This window comes from Heptranchias perlo, chromosome 2, assembly GCF_035084215.1.
Source record: "Heptranchias perlo isolate sHepPer1 chromosome 2, sHepPer1.hap1, whole genome shotgun sequence".
NCBI lineage: Eukaryota > Metazoa > Chordata > Chondrichthyes > Hexanchiformes > Hexanchidae > Heptranchias > Heptranchias perlo.
This window is the reverse complement of record NC_090326.1, coordinates 99,008,960-99,027,989: the sequence shown is the minus strand read 5'-3', so window position 1 is coordinate 99,027,989 and position 19,030 is coordinate 99,008,960. Positions and strand designations below refer to the sequence as shown.

Sequence of the window (19,030 nt, the reverse complement as noted above, 5' to 3'; positions counted from 1 at the left end):
ATTATAGCCCTAAACTCCTCCACTTCCCTCTCCACTTTTAAAATTGTCCTTAAAACCCACCTCTGACCAAGATTTAGGTCACCCTTCCTAATATCTCCTGTTTTGGTTTGGCATCAGTTTTCCTCACATCTCTGTGAAGCACCTTGGGAAGTTTTGTCAAAACTTTGCCTTGGAGGGAGTGCAGCGTAGATTTACTAGAATGATATCTGGACTCATGCTCATTAGGGTCCTCTTCTTGTGGCTAGAAATCACAACTGCACTGTGGAACACTGTGCCTCAAACAGAATCCTGTTCATCAGTCTTAGAACGGCCACTCCAAGGTGAGTTAGTGGGTTCGCATTCTTGGACATTGCTGTTCCCCCTCCTCTCACCTAATGCAGCTTTTGGGAAATCTATGTCCACACGTGGTGCAATACCATTAACTGGAAGATACATTACAGAATCCATTTCCATTAAAATGGCTCATTAAGGCTCTTTATCTTTGCTGTGGCCTATTGCATCAAATGTCAAGTCAGTATAGTGCTCTCTTTAGACAACGAGGAGCCCTCAGATTTATCGGTCATTGGTACTAACCCAGAAGAACCCTTTTGATCACACATGGCAATGGACTTTAGCCAATAAAAAATGATTGAGTATAATTTTCTTGTAATTGCACGCCCTCATGGATGAATGCAATTCACTGATCCTGCTTCATCTGCCTAAGGCCAAGGAATCAGTGAACGCTGAAAATCTGAAATAACAGAAAATGTAACATCTCAAAAAAATTAGATTGTTTTAGTTAACCCTTCATCAACATAAACTATAAAAATGGTAAAGTAAGTTTGATTTCCTCCACTCCTGAGTTCCTGATCTCAGATGTATTGTTTTGGAAGGGGTGGGGGGCAAGAGAGAAACTACTGAAGAGCTGGGAGCAGGTTATCTGGTTTGTCCTCTGAATTACACCTGATATGTAACAAAATCAGAGGGGATAGTTTTTGTGCTTCAAATGGCAAATATATGCAGAGAAATAGCCTGAATCAGAAAATATTCATAACAAAATAAATGCTAATGCACAAAACAGCATTCGAGAGGGACACAGTGACCAATCTAAGAATCAGATTTTTAACTTGTCTGCTTCTATCCACAGTGAGTAACCTGCAACATGTTCAGCTCCTGGGAAACAGTGGAATGTCCAAACAGTTCTCCTACAACATGAGACCACACACTTCTGCAAAGGCGTACAAAGCTAGGCCAAAAGAATAAGGCAGAGAGGCAGGACTGCAAACAGCGGCCATAGTGTGGGGGTGTGCCCTTAAATTGTACTGGTTCCCTGTACAATTGTCAGAGAGAAAAAAAAATCAAAGCTGTGCCTGCGCTTTTCACAGCAGCTTAATGATTAAAGGGCGTATTTGTACAAATGTTCTTAAAGGAACTCCACATCTAGGTTACACATTACAGATTAAATTATACCAAAGAATTATGTGAAAACTGCTTTGCTATTGCATCTCCTTACCTAAATCATAAAATTTACACATTGGAGGCAGCCATTCAGCCCATCACACCTATGCCAGCTCTCTGAAAGAGCTACCCACTTACTTCCACTACGCTACCTTTCCCATACCATTTAAAACAAATTTCAAAAATTTACCACTTTCCTTTTAAAAGCTATTATGGATTCTGGGATAGCATCCTAACAACCCTCTGTATAAAAAGTTTCTCCTCACTTCTCCCTTCATTCATTTGGCGATGATTTTAAATTTATACCCATTAGTTATCAATTCACTGACCAGTGGAAAGTTTTCCTTATTTCCCTTACCAAAACCTTTCATAATTTTGAACACCTCTATCTGTTTTCCTCTAATCTAAAGAGCCTGTTTCTCTAGTCTCAACTAAAGCCTCTCATCCCCAATATGATCCTAGTGCATCTCCTCTATGCATCCTCCACAACCTTGACATCCTTCCGAAAGTAGACCAGCCAAGTCTTCACACAATATTCTAATTGCAGCCTAACCAGTTATTCATACAAGTTTAGCAATATCTCTTCACCTTTGTATTCTATTCCCTCATTTCTAAAACAAAGATTACATATGCTTTTTTTATATTAAAAAAGCTTTATTAACTTGCCCTTCCTTTTAAAGATTTATGTTCCTTTACTTCTTTGAAAGTATTACCATTTATTGTATATTTCCTCATTTTTCCTGCCAAATGTTTCATATGTTGACATATCAACCCAGTCCACTAACCTGTCTGTTGCCCTAGTTACTTGGTCTTCACAACTAACATGCTCCATATTTTCGTTCTGCCCTAGCTTAAGTGCCTCTCTCAATGTTATATATTTCCTCAGATCAATTTGTGCCTCTAGTCCAACAGTTTTATTTGCAATACTTTGTGCATGAAGTGGTGACAGAAACAAAAGGCAGTAAGGGAGAGTGTACAAAACATGACCGGACAGATGGTCTGAGAAAGCAGGGCAAAGACCAAGGGAAGTCTAGATTAGACTGCATTTATTTCAATGCAAGAAGTCTGATGGGCATGGTAGATGAACTCAGGGCATGGATGGGTACATGGGACTGGGAGGTTATAGCTATTACTGAAACATGGCTAAGGGAGGGGCAGGACTGGCAGCTCAATGTTCCAGGGTACAGATGCTATAGGAAAGATAGAACAGGAGGTAAGAGAGGAGGGGGAGTTGCGTTCTTGATTAGGGAGAACATCACTGCAGTAGTGAGAGAGGATATATCCGAGGGTTCGCCCACGGAGTCTATATGGGTAGAACTGAAAAATAAGAAGGGAGAGATCACTTTGATAGGATTGTACTACAGACCCCCAAATAGTCAATGGGAAATTGAGGAGCAAATATGTAAGGAGATTACAAACAGCTGCAAGAAAAATAGGGTGGTAATAGTAGGGGACTTTAACTTTCCCAACATTGACTGGGACAGCCATAGCATTAGGGGCTTGGATGGAGAGAAATTTGTTGAGTGCATCAAAGAGGAATTTCTCATTCAGTATGTGGATGGCCCGACTAGAGAGGGGGCAAAACTTGACCTCCTCTTGGGAAATAAGGAAGGGCAGGTGACAGAAGTGTTAGTGAGGGATCACTTTGGGACCAGTGATCATAGTTCCATTAGTTTTAAGATAGCTATGGAGAAGGATAGGTCTGGCCCAAAAGTTAAAATTCTAAATTGGGGAAAGGCCAATTTTGATGGTATTAGACAGGAACTTTCAGAAGTTGATTGGGAGAGTCTGTTGGCAGGCAAAGGGACGTCTGGTAAGTGGGAGGCCTTCAAAAGTGTGTTAACCAGGGTTCAGGGTAAGCACATTCCTTATAAAGTGAAGGGCAAGGCTGGTAGAAGTAGGGAACCTTGGATGACTCGGGAGATTGAGGTCCTAGTCAAAAAGAAGAAGGAGGCATATGACATGCATAGGCAGCTGGGATCAAGTGGATCCCTTGAAGAGTATAGTGATTGCCAGAGTAGAGTTAAGAGAGAAATCAGGAGGCAAAAAGGGGACATGAGATTGCTTTGGCAGATAAGGCAAAGGTGAATCCAAAGAGCTTCTACAAATACATAAAGGGCAAAAGAGTAACTAGGGAGAGAGTAGGGCCTCTTAAGGATCAACAAGGTCATCTACGTGCGGAACCACAAGAGATGGGTGAGATCCTAAATGAATATTTCGCATCGGTATTTACGGTTGAGAAAGGCATGGATGTTAGGGAACTTGGGGAAATAAATAGTGATGTCTTGAGGAGTGTACATATTACAGAGAGGGAGGTGCTGAAAGTCTTAATGCGCATCAAGGTAGATAAATCTCCGGGACCTGATGAAATGTATCCCAGGACGTTATGGGAGGTTAGGGAGGAAATTGCGGGTCCCCTAGCAGAGATATTTGAATCATCGACAGCTACAGGTGAGGTGCCTGAAGATTGGAGGGTAGCAAATGTTGTGCCTTTGTTTAAGAAGGGCAGCAGGGAAAAGTCTGGGAACTACAGACCGGTGAGCCTGACATCTGTAGTGGGTAAGTTGTTAGAGGGTATTCTGAGAGACAGGATCCACAGGCATTTGGAGAGGCAGGGACTGATTAGGAACAGTCAGCATGGTTTTGTGAGAGGAAAATCATGTCTCACGAATTTGATTGAGTTTTTTGAAGGGGTAACCAAGAAGATAGATGAGGGCTGTGCAGTAGACGTGGTCTACATGGACTTCAGCAAAGCCTTTGACAAGGTACCGCATGGTAGGTTGTTACATAAGGTTAAATCTCACGGGATCCAAGGTGAGGTAGCCAATTGGATTGACGGCAGAAGACAGAGGGTGGTTGTGGAGGGTTGTTTTTCAAACTGGAGGCCTGTGACCAGCGGTGTGCCTCAGGGATCGGTGCTGGGTCCGCTGTTATTTGTTATTTATATTAATGATTTGGATGAGAATTTAGGAGGCATGGTTAGTAAGTTTGCAGATGACACCAAGATTGGTTATCTAGGATTGCAACGGGATCTTGATAAATTGGGCCAGTGGGCCGATGAATGGCAGATGGAGTTTAATTTAGATAAACGTGAGGTGATGCATTTTGGTAGATCGAATCGGGCCAGGACCTACGCCGTTAATGGTAGGGCGTTGGGGAGAGTTATAGAACAAAGAGATTTAGGAGTACAGGTTCACAGCTCCTTGAAAGTGGAGTCACAGGTGGATAGGGTGGTGAAGAAGGCATTCAGCATGCTTGGTTTCATTGGTCAGAACATTGAATACAGGAGTTGGGATGTCTTGTTGAAGTTGTACAAGACATTAGTTAGGCCACACTTGGAATACTGTGTACAGTTCTGGTCACCCTATTATAGAAAGGATATTATTAAACTAGAAAGAGTGCAGAAAAGATTTACTAGGATGCTACCAGGACTTGATGGTTTGACTTATAGGGAGAGGCTGGATAGACTGAGACTTTTTTCCCTGGAGAGTAGGAGGTTTCGGGGGGATCTTACAGAAGTCTATAAAATAATGAGGGGCATAGATAAGGTAGATAGTCAAAATCTTTTCCCAAAGGTAGGGGGAGTCTATAACGAGGGGGCATAGATTTAAGGTGAGAGGGGAGAGATACAAAAGGGTCCAGATGGGCAATTTTTTCCCTCAAAGGGTGGTGAGTGTCTGGAACGAGCTGCCAGATGCAGTAGTAGAGGCGGGTACAATTTTGTCTTTTAAAAAACATTTGGACAGTTACATGGGTAAGATGGGTATAGAGGGATATGGGCCAAGTGCAGGCAACTGGGACCAGCTTAGTGGTATAATCTGGGCGACATGGACATGTTGGGCCGAAGGGCCTGTTTCCATGTTGTAAACTTCTATGATTCTATGATTCATTTAGCTGTATACAACTCAATACGCCCGTTTAGCAATCTTACCTGTTTTAATCCCTAATACTTTTTTTTTAAATAACTTTTTTCCTACAAGACCAAAAAGGTTTACCGCACAGGAGGCGATCTCAACCCATCATGTCTGTTTCAGCTCTTTGCTGGAGCAATCGAAAATTAGTCCCACTACCTTGTTCTTGTCCCGATAACCTTGTATCTTCCTCGGCATCTAATATTTATCTAATTTCCCCTTAAAAGATGCAATGGTCTCTGCCTTAACTACTCCCTGGGGAAAGCATTTCATGTTCCAGGAACCCTTTGCAAAATCGAATTCTTCCTAACCTCAGTCCTCACTCAGTGACAATTTTAGATTGATAACCTGTCATTGACTCATCAACCAGAAGAAAGAGTCTTCCTTATTCATTATCAAAACCCTTCATTAAAAACCTCAATTAAATATCCTTAGTCTTCGATGCTCCAGTAGAAATAGTTCCAATAGTACCTCAAATATCTTCTCAATTAAAGTTTCCCATCCATACAGTCAAACTGGTGAATCTACCCTGTATGCTTTCTATAGCTTTATAATCCTTTCTATAATGGAGTGCCCAAAAGTGCACAGAATACACTAACTGTGGCCTAACCAATGTTTTGTACAAACATTCCTCGTCCCTTTTGTTTACTTTTCTCATCTTGTTTTTTCCCTCCTCTTGCTATATTAGTTTAAACCCTTCCCCACAGCACTAGTTATTCCCCTTAGTAAGAACATGGGCCCTGTCATGTTCAGGTGAAGCCCACTGTCTTGTGCAGATCTCTTCTGCCCAGAACTGGTCTCAAGGTCCCAGGAATGTGAACTGTTCCCTCCTACACCATCTGTCCAGCCACACATTTAAATACCTTATTCTACTATTCCTATAACTACCAACACAGTAAGCAGGGCAATTTTGAGAATATCACACATAGGGATTTACTCTTTAATCTTGCTCCTAATTGTTCAAAATTCCTTTCCATTTCCTCAATTCTTTCTTCCTAGATTACTGGCTCCACCATGAACCATGGTTTCTGGCTGTTCCCCATCCCAATCCAAAATCTTGCATCTGCTCAGTGATATTCCTTACCCTAGTATTTTGGATGGAACATACCATTTAGGAGTCGGAGTTAGGGCATAAAAGCACCTGACTGCTCCCCTGCCTACGGAATCCCCCCCTTTAGCAACCACTTGCTCTGATTCCACTTTCTACTCCAATGAATGGTCATCCACTTCCCTTCCTCATTGATTCACTCTGCCAGCAGGTGTCCACCTTCTGGAATGTGTATTCCAGGAACTCTCCAGCTTCCCATATATAATCGTGCATCGCCAAATGCTTCTCTAGTTCAGAAACTGAGATTGAGTACAAGCAGTTGGAGTTACTTCCTGCACACATGATTATTTGGACACACAAATTATCCAGGACTTGCCATATTGCGCAGCTACCACACACGAGGATTCAACTGTCTGCCATTAAACTAAGCAGTGTTATCGCAAAAAAGATTAATAAATTGAAACACAACTTAGCATTTTAACCCCATAAATTTAACTGTAGGCCAATTGCAACTCAAAGTTGAACTCCCAATGAACTCCACACCCTACTGGTTCTTTGTATTCCACTGATCTATCGCTGCTCAAAATGAATCTATTACTAATTCAAACTTATACTCTTACACAATAGCCCAACTGCAACAATAATAATTGGAGAACAGCGAATCACACCACTTACATAATCAATTAATATATTAGCCACTCAAGCCAGTCCAGTGTGGCATCAGATAAGTTTTTGAAAAAAGTTCGTAGTACTGAACAGTGAAAATGAAGCGAAAGTCATAATACGATAAAAGAAGTGAGTTATAATTTACTACTTGCTCCATTCACTCCCATGGATGCTAGCCTCCTTAATCAACTGGCTCTCCTTGTGGAATTTATTTTTAACTATAAAATCTTTGGGGTCACCCTTACTCAAAATACTTTTACCCAAAATCATACAACTGAAAAAAGTTTGTGAATATTGTATTGAATATAAGTGCATTATATGTGAAATATTATTGCTGTCCTTCGAATGGATGGCCCCTCAGATAAGCAAACTTCATGACGTTTGATTAGTAAATCACAAGTGCCCTTTTATTAACACCTATACCGAAATGATAATGAATACAAATCCAGCAGACTTAAGTGTGCTATACATTCCCAGTTGCATTTAATCCCTCCAGCACTGGGCAGAATAGGAATTATGTTAGGTTGGGATGAAAAGGGTTAAACCTTTCACACCAATAGTTATACTAGTCTACTTTTAATTCTAATTATTTATAAATTTGAATTGAAATCATACAAAAAATCCCTCCTTTGCTGTTCTATTAAAATTATTTAATTCAAAATACTAGATAATTCACATTTTTTGAGTTAAAAAAATGACTTCTGAATTAACAAGAATAACCTGTAGTTGTTAGTTCAACTGGGTTGTTCTGGCTCTTTGACACAGTGCCATGCACAATGTACACATGTCCTTTCATTACATACTGACAAACACCATGGAATATCTGCTTATGCTTATTAGGTAAAATATCACCTAGCCATTCACTTGCAAGAACTAATTACATACACAGTATTATGCTTGAAGTCTGGAAAAAACTATCCAAATATAGTAATTAGCTATTATGTGGCAAGCAGCTTCAGTTTATGCAAATAGAATGAATACATTTTCCATCCACACCTGCACCAACTGAACAATACTATCTGGTGGCATTCTACAACTTACAAGACTTCGATTGCAATAGTTATAGATCTGCTTCACCTTGGCTTAACCATGTATCTAGAACATCTGTTATTGCCCTGTTAAAAGTACATTTTGTATCAGAAATGCCTCATGTTATTACAGATGAATTATTTTTGTAGTTTTTATTAAATGAATATATACATTTTCAATAAAGACTTTTATTCATATTGTTTATTGGTGTAACAAAATAAATGATCACAAACACACATATATCTTGCCATTAAACAGAAGCTATGACTAGTCATGTTGGTTGATGGGTGAAGGGATACATAATCAAGGTTCATAGTTGAACATTTTGGAAAGAAATAAATTGCACTCTTACAAAAAGACGACAATTTCTGTAACCATAAAAGTATAAATGGATTGTCGTGAAAGTGACTTTGGTCAGAAAAACAAAAGCAAATTTGAAAGTAGCTATGGGATATTTTTTAGGCACACGCGCAATTAGTTCTCAAGAAACTGCAATAAAAAGACATTTCTGTAGGTTTATTAAAATCTTTACACTTTCACTGAGCACAACCTTGAAAGGTTATTATTGCAAAGAGATTTTCTGTGAATATGTTGAGTACAGAATACTCCCCATGCAAATTTCCAGGAAGTTATCCAACAGAATAAGGAGTGCATCACTCTTGATAAATGCTACATCAACCAATTAATATGTCTAATCTCTGTTATACAACAAATTAAGTTATGTTATCCCTATGGATGTCAAGCTAAAGATACCTATCCAGAGAAACATCTGAGCATACAGCACAATCATTTTATTCTAGATGTTCATAAAGTCAGTTCTGTATTTATGGGGTTGTAGGTCCATCATGTCCAACTTTTCTTTGATGCAAGCATATCTTTTATATATAAAAGAGTGGGTGTCATTATTTTGTTGGATTTCATGGATTTTAATAGGTCACTGGGAAACTGGCTGGATTTCTGTGCTGTGCTGTAAGGTAGATTCTGAAGCAGTAATGAAGGTCTGTTAACCACTGCTCTTGGAAATCTTCAGTCTTGAAGTTCTGGGGGAAAAAAAAGTATGGAAGGTCAAAAAAGTCAATCATTTATCCTACACTGCTCAACAGTTTTTCAAACCCTTGATATCCATTTTTTCCTTTCTGTCCTACATAGAACTACATATAATTTATTTTTGGGAGGGGGAATAAGGGGCAATTTATAGTGGTGACTTCATCTTCCATTTCACATCTCTACTATAGTACTAAACACTCCTAAGCCTATTGGGGTGGTGCCGGCTGCATACCTAATGCAACATAAACCAGACCTTCAAAATCTCTATTATTGTACATTTAGTCTATTGCATTATCTGGCCTTCTGCAAGCCAGAAATTTAAAAATAGGCTTGCCTGATGACTCAAGTTTATAAATTGAATAACAAGAGTTTGAGATCAGGAAGCTTCCAGGTTTGATCCCTGGTCTTGGCTGAATTGGCTAATCTCAGAGGAGGTAGGTGTATTATAATCTCAGACTCTGGACTCGGAATGGGCCGTGGGAAGAAAACATGTCAGGATTCCTATGCTTGAATTCAATCCAGCAGCTCCTACTGGGGTGGTGAATTTTGGGTAAGAACAGGATCATTTGTGATGTTACCCTTCCCGTGCTCACACGCAAAATAGCTATTTGGGTGAGATACCAGAGATTGATCAGCACTTGCAAAGCCAGACCCCAGCTTGGAGTCAACATTTTCAGAAGGGAGAAGATATGCAAGAAAAATCTTTTTTTTTTTTAAATGACAATAATAGTGCATTGCTTATTCTACATTTTGTTAAGTGAACTAACCTATTAATAGAATACCTTTGCAGTGATATAGTGGGAATTTGTGTATCACTGTATTGAATCACACATAAGTAGGACACTAGTTCGCATTTTCAGTGGTGCACCACATTGCAGCTCCAGCATGCTGGGTCAGTGTAGTCATTTATGGGTTTCCAGCCAATCACCATGTCAGATACACCTCTGGGGGGGGAACATCATCTCACCAGGCTACTTGCAAACATTAGAGACCAAAAAGGTAACTGATGTTGGTGTGGTTCTTAATGAATACTTCACAAGTTTCTTCACAAAAGAGAAGGACGACACAGACACTGTAGTTAAGGAGGAGGAATATGAAATATTGGATGGAATAAACTGACAAAGAGGAAGTAGTAAGGGGATTAAAATCTTTGAAAGTAGATAAATCACCAGGGCCGGATGAAATGTATCCCAGGCTGTTAAAAGAAGCAAAGGAGAAAATAGCGGAGTCTCTGAGCATCATTTTCCAATACTCATTGGATACAGGCGTGGTGTCAGAGAATTGGAGGACTGCTAACATTGTACCGTTGATTAAAAAGGGAGCGAGGGATAGACCGAGTAATTACAGCTCAGTCAGTCTAACCTCGGTGGTGGGCAAATTATTAGAATCAATTCTGAGGGACAGGATAAACAGTCACTTAGAAAGGCACGGACTAATCAAGGACAGTGAGCACGGATTTGTAACGGGAAGGTCATGACCGACAACTTGATGGTATTTTTTGAGGAGGTAACAAGGAGTGGCGATGAGGGTAGTGCATTTGATGTAGTCTACATGGATTTTAGCAAGGCTTTTGACAAGGTCCCACATGGCAGATTGGTCAAAAAAAGTACAAGCCCATAGGATCCAAGGGAAAGTGGCTAGTTGGATCCAAAATTGGCTCAGTGGCAGGAAGCAAAGGGTAACGGTCGATGGGTGTTTTTGTGACTGGAAGGCTGTTTCCAGTGGGGTTCCGCAGGGTTCAGTACTAGGTACCTTCCTTTTTGTGATATATATTAATGATTTAGACTTAAATGTAGGGGGCATGATTAAGGAGTTTGCAGATGATACAAACATTGGCCATGTGGTTGATAGCGAGGAAGAAAGCTGTAGACTGCAGAAAAATATCAACAGACTGGTCAAGCGGGCAGAAAAGTGGCAAATGGAATTCAATCCGGAGAAGTGTGAGGTAATGTATTTGGAGAGGGCAAACAACGCAAGGGAGTACACAATAAATGGGAGGATACGGAGAAGTGTAGAGGAAGTGAGGAATCTTGGAGTGCATGTTCACAGATCCCTGAAGGTAGCAGGACAGGTAGATAAGGTGGTTAAGGCAGCATGTGGAATACTTTCCTTTATTAGCTGAGGCATAGAACATAAGAGCAGGGAGGTTATGCTGGAATTGCATAAAACACTGGTTAGGCCACAACTTGAGTAGTGTACAGTTCTGGTCACCACATTACAGGAAGGGTGTAATTGCACTAGAGAGGGTACAGAGGAGATTTATGAGAATTTTAGCTATGAGGAAAGATTGGATAGGCTGGGGTTGTTCTCTTTGGAACAGAGGAGGCTGAGAGGTGATTTAATTGAGGTGTACAAAATTATGAGGGGCCTAGATAGAGCAGATAGGAAGGACCTATTTCCCTTAGCAGAGAGATCAATAACCGGGGGCATAGATTTAAAGTGATTGGTAGAAGGATTAGAGGGGAGCTGAGGAAATTTTTTTTCACAGAGGGCGGTAGAGGCAGAAACCCTCAACTCATTTAAAAAGTACCTGGATGTGCACCTGATGTGCCGTAACCTACAGGGATATGGACCAAGTGCTGGAAAGTGAGATTAGGCTGGGTGGCTCATTTTTGACTGACGCAGACACAATGGGCCGAATGGCCTCCTTCTGTGGCGTAAATTTTCTATGATTGTTCTATTTCCTCAGAGCAAGTTTCTCACCTGCCCTCTGTGTATGGCCCAGGGAAATAAAGAAAGCGAGAAGATAAAATAACCGGAGGAAAGAGGGCACTTACTGTCACTCGCAGAAAAAGTGAAAGGGCACCAATCACCCCAGTCTACTGTCATAGACTTCCTATTGGCCGGTTATGGAGCAATGTATAGAAGGTCTGGAAGCAAATTGTCTGCCAATGTTTTCAGCTAGGCAGTGTAAATAAATGAAAAAAACTTACTGATTTTCCTACCAAGTCCGATTAGATAAATTCTATTTTGAACTGGATTGGTATAATTGATTCTTTACATTATAGTGAAGGCTGAGTGTGCCAGACAATGGAACATTTCTACCTGTTCAATTCTGTCACTATTACTAGACTAGCAACTAAGCAGAAGCCCCTACATGAAGCTGACAACAGATCTCAACTTTAATCTCAAAGGTACATACTGCTCTATCAATATAGAATTTACAATCATGGGAACTAGGGAATGAGATGGAAGCTGAAAAGTAATTGAGGGTTCAGAGTACGTCGCCAACATGTTTTTTTTATTTGTTCATGGGATGTGGGCGTCACTGGCAAGGCCAGCATTTATTGCCCATCCCTAATTGCCCTTGAGAAGGTGGTGGTGAGTCGCCTTCTTGAACCGCTGCAGCCCGTGTGGTGAAGGTTCTCCCACAGTGCCGTTAGGAAGGGAGTTCCAGGATTTTGACCCAGCGATGATGAAGGAACGGCGATATATTTCCAAGTCGGGATGGTGTGTGACCTGGAGGGGAATGTGCAGGCAGTGTTGTTCCCATGTGCCTGCTGCTCTTGTCCTTCTAGGTGGTAGAGGTCGCGGGTTTGGGAGGTGCTGTCGAAGAAGCCTTGGCGAGATGCTGCAGTGCATCCTGTGGATGGTACACACTGCAGCCACAGCGTGCCAGAGGTGAAGGAAGTGAATGTTTTGGGTAGTGGATGGGGTGTCAATCCAGCAGGCTGCTTTGTCCTGGATGGTGTTGAGCTTCTTGAGTGTTGTTAGAGCTGCACTCATCCAGACAAGTGGTGAGTGTTCCATCACACTCCTGACTTGTGCCTTGTAGATGGTGGGAAGGCTTTGGGGAGTCAGGAGTTGAGTCACTCGCCGCAGAATACCCAGCCTCTGACCTGCTATTGTAGCCACAGTATTTATATGGATGGTCCAGTTAAGTTTCTGGTCAATGGTGACCCCCAGGATGTTGACGGTGGGGGATTCGGTGATAGTAATGCCATTGAACATCAAGGGGAGGTGGTTAGACACTCTCTTGTTGGAAATGGTCATTGCCTGGCACTTATCTGGAGCGAATGTTACTTGCCACTTATCAGTCCAAGCCTGGATGTTGTCCAGGTCTAGCTGCATGGGGGCATGCACTGCTTCATTATCTGAGGGGTTGCAAATGGAACTGAACACTGTGCAATCATCAGCGAACATCCCCATTTCTAACCTTATGATGGAAGGCAGGTCATTGATGAAGCAGCTGAAGATGGTTGGGCCAAGGACACTGCCCTGAGGAACTCCTGCAGCAATGTCCTGGGGCTGAGATGACTGGTGTCCAACAACCACTACCATCTTCCTTTGTGCTAGGTATGACTCCAGTCACTGGAGAGCTTCCCCCATGATTCTCATTGACTTCAATTTTACTAGGACTCCTTGGTGCCACACTCGGTCAAATGCTGCCTTGATGTCAAGGGCAGTAACTCTCACCTCACCTCTGGAATTCAGCTCTTTTGTCCATGATTGGACCAAGGCTGTAATGAGGTCTGGAGCAGAGTGGTCCTGGCGGAACCCAAACTGAGCATCAGTGAGCAGGTTATTGGTGAGTAAGTGCCGCTTGATCGCACGGTCGGCGACACCGTCCATCACTTTGCTGATGATTGAGAGTAGACTGGTGGGGCGGTAATTGGCTGGATTGGATTTGTCCTGCTTTTTGTGGACAGGACATAACTGGACAATTTTCCACATTGTTGGGTAGATGCCAGTGTTGCAGCTGTACTGGAACAGCTTGGCTAGAGGCACAGCTAGTTCTGGAGCACAAGTCTTCAGCACTACAGCTGGGATGTTGTCGGGGCCCATAGCCTTTGCTGTATCCAGTGCACTCAGCCGTTTCTTGATATCATGTGGAGTGAATCGAATTGGCTGAAGACTGGCATCTGTGATGGTGGGGATATCGGGAGGAGGCAGAGATGGATCATCCACTCGGCACTTCTGGCTGAAGATGGTTGCAAACGCTTCAGCCTTGTCATTTGCACTCACGTGCTGGACTCTGCCATCATTGAGGATGGAGATGTTTACAGAGCCTCCTCCTCCTGTTAGTTGTTTAATTGTCCACCACCATTCACAACTGGATGTGGCAGGACTGCAGAGCTTTGATCGGGTCCATTGGTTGTGGAATCGCTTGGCTCTGTCTATAGCATGTTGCTTCCGCTGTTTAGCATGCGTGTAGTCCTGAGTTGTAGCTTCACCAGGTTGGCACCTCATTTTTAGGTACGCCTGGCATGCTCTTCTGCACTCCTCATTGAACCAGGGTTGATCCCCTGGCTTTTTGGTAATGGTAGAGTGAGGAATATGCTGGGCCATAAGGTTACAGATTGTGCTGGAATACAATTCTGCTGCTGCTGATGGCCCACAGCGCCTCATGGATGCCCAGTTTTGAGCTGCTAGATCTGTTCTGAATCTATCCCACTTAGCACGGTGGTAGTGCCACACAACACGTTGGATGGTGCCCTCAGTGCGAAGACAGGACTTCGTCTCCAGGAGGACTGTGCGGTGGTCACTCCTACCAATACTGTCATGGACAGATGCATCTGCGACAGGTAGATTGGTGAGGACGAGGTCAAGTAGGTTTTTCCCTCACCACTTGCTGCAGGCCCAGTCTGGCAGCTATACCCTTCAGGACTCGACCAGCTCGGTCAGTAGTGGTGATACAGAGCCACTCTTGGTGATGGACATTGAAGTCCCCCACCCAGAGTACATTCTGTGCCCTTGCTACCCTCAGTGCTTCCTCCAAGTGGTGCTCAACATGGAGGAGGACTGATTCATCAACTGAGGGAGGACGGTAGGTGGTAATCAGCAGGAGGTTTCCTTGCCCATGTTTGACCTGATGCCATGAGATTTCATGGGAACCGGAATCAATGTTGAGGACTCCCGAGGGCCACTCCCTCCTGACTGTATATCACTGTACCGCCACCTCTGGTGGGTCTGTCCTGTTGATGGGACAGGACATACCCAGGGATGGTGATGGAAGAGTCTGGGACATAATCTATAAATGTCATTTTATCACTTAAATGTAACCTCATTTCTCTCATTTGCAGTACCTGTTCTTTTCCATATTATATCTAAGCAACTTGAAAATTAAAACTTATTTTGTGATAGCTTCAGCAAAAACTGAAGCTGTCTCAAGACAGTACCAAGTGATGTGCACAGGAAGATATTAATCAGGGTTTACCAAAAAATAGGAAAAAAGAAAAAAAAATCATACATTATCTATTGTCGTCTTTCAGCCCCAAGTTTCTAAATTGATATCAATGAAAGCTTTCTGCTTCAAATTCAAACATAGCAAGAGGTCATGAGACGTGAGGACCGCGATCCTCAACAGCTGCCGGAAATAAAATCCATTCATCTCTTCCTCCTGGTTCAAATGAAACTCAGACTTCACAGCTAAACAGTAGTAGCCAAAGGCATGGATCACTGCCAGCTATGGCACCTAACTCCTGACGCACATAAATCATAAAGGTGAATTCAAATTAATGCTAGATTACATATATAAAAAAAACATACTTTGTTAATCCCCTGCATAAATGCTAAAGAATGCACCTCACAGTTAGATTTGACACTCTTCCAGGCACCATACTGGAAATGTTGATGAATGTATTTCCAACTTCTACATACCTTGCTGCAAGGCGTCAGTAAACATTTAGAGACAAATCTCATGTAGTTAATATCACACAGTGGCACTGGAATAAATTCTGTTCACTATTCATTTTTTCAAGTGTACATGCTTTAGTGGTGGTGGTGGAGGAGAGGGGGGCTGTTCTCATTGATGCAACGTAACCAATTTATAGATAAATGGAAGGCATTTGCTTATTGTTGATGAAAAAGATGAAAATCCTCATAGTTTTGGGAATGCATCACAAAACTACTGCAGCAAAAGGATTAAAATACTATATTGGTGTAAATAATGTTCTCGTATCTGTGGCAGAGTCAAGTTCAAGTCAAATTACATATGTGATGTCATTATATGCAAATTAGGGGAAATAAGCTGGCTCCTTATACATATTCAATTATGAGCTGTTATCAATATATATTTGAGCATAAAATCAAATATCTTTTTTGCATATAGTTTAAAGTCAGCTATTTCCCTAAAACCTGGAATGTTTAAAATGGCTGATCCCTCTGATAAAAATCCTTAAACAACTTCTCTTGCCACAGCTTAGGAAGGTATTGCTGAGTTCTGAACATATTTCATGGTTCACAAGAGACTATTGTATTTGTTAAAGGTCACTAACCACTTTTTTTTAGTGTATTTTCACTGTCGTAAATTAATGAATTTCCAAATGTTACAACATAGAATTGGTGAAGTATAAAAAACAATGTTCAGCTTCAGTTTTTCAAAAAAAACTTGTTAAAATTTCTAGACCTGGTGCTAAAATCCTCCTTCAGTGCTCAAAATGCTACTAATTGCTATATCAGGAAGTCTGAACTTCTGCCAAGAAAACCCAGACACATTAAGCAAGCATAACATTGCATGCAACCCCCCACCGTCTCATTGGCTTATTTGTCAACTTTTTAACATGATAATCTGCAAAACGGCATTCCATTAGTGAGCCTGCAGGGAAATGAACTAAACACAGCCTCTTAAAGTAAAACACAATGCAATAATCACCAAAAGTGAATGTAAACAGAAAGAGAAGCCAAAGCAAGTAAAATATTGGCAAAATTACAACAGGACATTTTCTTTACTGCCCAGGTGAGATGGAATATATCGTCAAGTTACAATCTGCAGGTTAAATACCACTTAAAATTTCTTCTGTTATTTCCAGCAGTTTAACGACAGTGCACTTCGTTGGTGTCTCAATAATAGTCCCTACCACTTTTGGCGGGTGCATTCATGCAAACATGTTTTGCCCACTATATGCGATTGCCGGTATAACGCCAGAAGAAAGTTTATTTTTTCTCTCTCTCTCTTTCTCCCTGTAACAAGCTGCCCGCAACTCCCCGATTTCCAGCCTCTTCAATGGAAGCAGAAAAGAGGTCAGCAAAAAGCTTTTGCATCTGCAACCATGGCTGGATATGTCCGGATAAAGAATTTGGAAATGTTAACTTTGCATGAAGAACAAATTGTAACAGATGTGGAAAGAACACGTGAAGCAAAGCTAATGAAGGCTGGAGGAATAGAAATTGGAAAGACTCTTGCAGAAAAAAATCCGTAGCCTTTTCAGTGCCAATGACTGGCAGTGTAAAACCTGTGGAAATGTGAATTGAGCAAAAAGATCAGTGTGCAACACTCTAAAGTATGCCAAACTAGAAGGACTGGATACGGAGGTGGATTTAATGACAGAGAAACCTTAATAAGATGCGAAGTAGTGAGTAAGCACAGCTGTTTGAGCCCGAAATAAACAGAGCACTTAAGACACCATAACCAGCAACTTTGAAATTGACGTTAATGCAAATGGATAATCGTCGTGGCTTTTTGGCTGACACAGGCGACTGCCCGTTTTAAACGTGGACGTTTTAAGTGGTGGGGATTGTACTGGACTAACATGTCAACAATATTAAATATTAATCTGAATCGTACACAATATCTAAAATACCACCACAAATTTAGTAAGGCACAGACACGCAATTGGATTAGCAAAGTTGCCAGACAATGAAGCTGAAATGTAGAAGTTAACGGATCTAGCAACTCCTCTGAAGAGTGTATCTGGGAGAACAGCAAAATAAATAGCGCTAGTTAAAATTCTTGGTATTTATTCATAAAAGCACCAGATGTTGATGCTCTTGGAATACTGTGAAGAAAGGCAGCCATACCGTGATATCCTGTATGACCTGTTGCACCAGTGCTGCATTTGCCACCATGTGTTGCCTAAGCTGTGCTTGCTGAAGCAGAAGGCGAAGGATCTGTGCAACAACAGGAAGCTCCTCCTGGCAGGTGCCATTTACACGCAGACTCTGCAGCATCAGTCGCAGCAAGCGGGGGATGTGGGCCAGCGCTGCAAGGCATGACCCCCACAGCAATTCTCTGCAAAGAAATTGTCAATACATTAATTTTTCAATATATACACCAGAGAAAACAGCAAATAAAAGTTATGGGGAAAAAAAATTACTCGTACTTCTAAATCGTTAATAGGCTAAGTAGCCGGGTGCTACCTTTGTATTCCGGGATGATCATGGAATAGTGAGCAGTTTGGCAGAGGGGAGCAGGGTTTGATGTGGTCCAGCCAGATTTGGCGATGAATGGCTAAACTGGTTGTGTGCCATAAACGTTCAAATCTGCGTCCCTTAGACTTAAGGGAGCAAAGATGAGGGCCGTACCGAGGGGAATGACCAGGGTGGGAGAGAGTGTAAAGGTTTTACTGGGAACGAGGGCATCAAAGTAAAGTTGAAAGGAAGTTTCTCAGACTGGAAAGATGGGATAAGTGCTCTTCCAAAGGCATCTTTGTTGGAACACTCAGCTGCTAAATGCATAAATGATGCGGATTTAGAAATTGAGGGAACAATATCGAAATTTTTTGATAACATCAAATTGGGGATTTGGCGATTGTGGTGAGAATTGTGAAAGACTGCAAGACAACATAGACAGGCTAGCAGAATGGGTAGAAAAATGCAAAGCAATATATTTTGGAAGCAAGGATAGGGAAAGGAAAGGAAACACACTTCAATTGGCAAGATTTTAAATGCAGTAGAAGAACCTTAGGGTCTAGATACACAAATCATTAAAAGTAGCAGCACAATTAGAAAAAGCCATGAAGGTGGCAAAGTGAATCAATGTTTTTTTAATCTAAAGGAATAGAATACAAAAGTAAGGTGATAATGTTGAACTTGTATATGATCTTATTTTGGTCGCAATTGAAGGATTGTGTGGGTTTTGGATACCCCATTATAGTAAGGATATAAAAACAATGGGAAAAGTGCAGCATTGAGTCACTGGGATGTTATCAGGGATGAAGAGTAATAGTTATGA

The 19,030-nt window shown here is 41.6% G+C and overlaps 2 protein-coding genes across 5 annotated transcripts in view; one reads left to right on the top strand and one right to left on the bottom strand.

Annotated features, from left to right (window-relative positions):
• invs (inversin) overlaps positions 1-18,151 on the top strand; it is a 351,132-nt gene extending 332,981 nt beyond the window's left edge. For 2 of the 3 annotated variants that reach the window (XM_068004906.1, XM_068004888.1), the window contains one exon: positions 1,127-1,252. In XM_068004906.1, the coding sequence (XP_067861007.1) occupies positions 1,127-1,242 (116 nt within the window). In that variant the 3' untranslated portion in view covers positions 1,243-1,252. Of the gene's footprint in view, positions 1-1,126; positions 1,253-17,050 lie in introns of those variants that run through there. The other variant, XM_068004896.1, reaches the window with a different exon arrangement.
• The window catches only part of tex10 (testis expressed 10), a 139,019-nt gene continuing 128,252 nt past the window's right edge, over positions 8,264-19,030 (bottom strand). For both annotated transcript variants that reach the window (XM_068004919.1, XM_068004927.1), the window contains exons 14-15: positions 17,878-18,088; positions 8,264-9,131 (exon numbers count right to left, since the gene is read on the bottom strand). In XM_068004919.1, the coding sequence (XP_067861020.1) occupies positions 9,018-9,131; positions 17,878-18,088 (325 nt within the window). In that variant the 3' untranslated portion in view covers positions 8,264-9,017. The remainder of the gene's footprint in view (positions 9,132-17,877; positions 18,089-19,030) is intronic.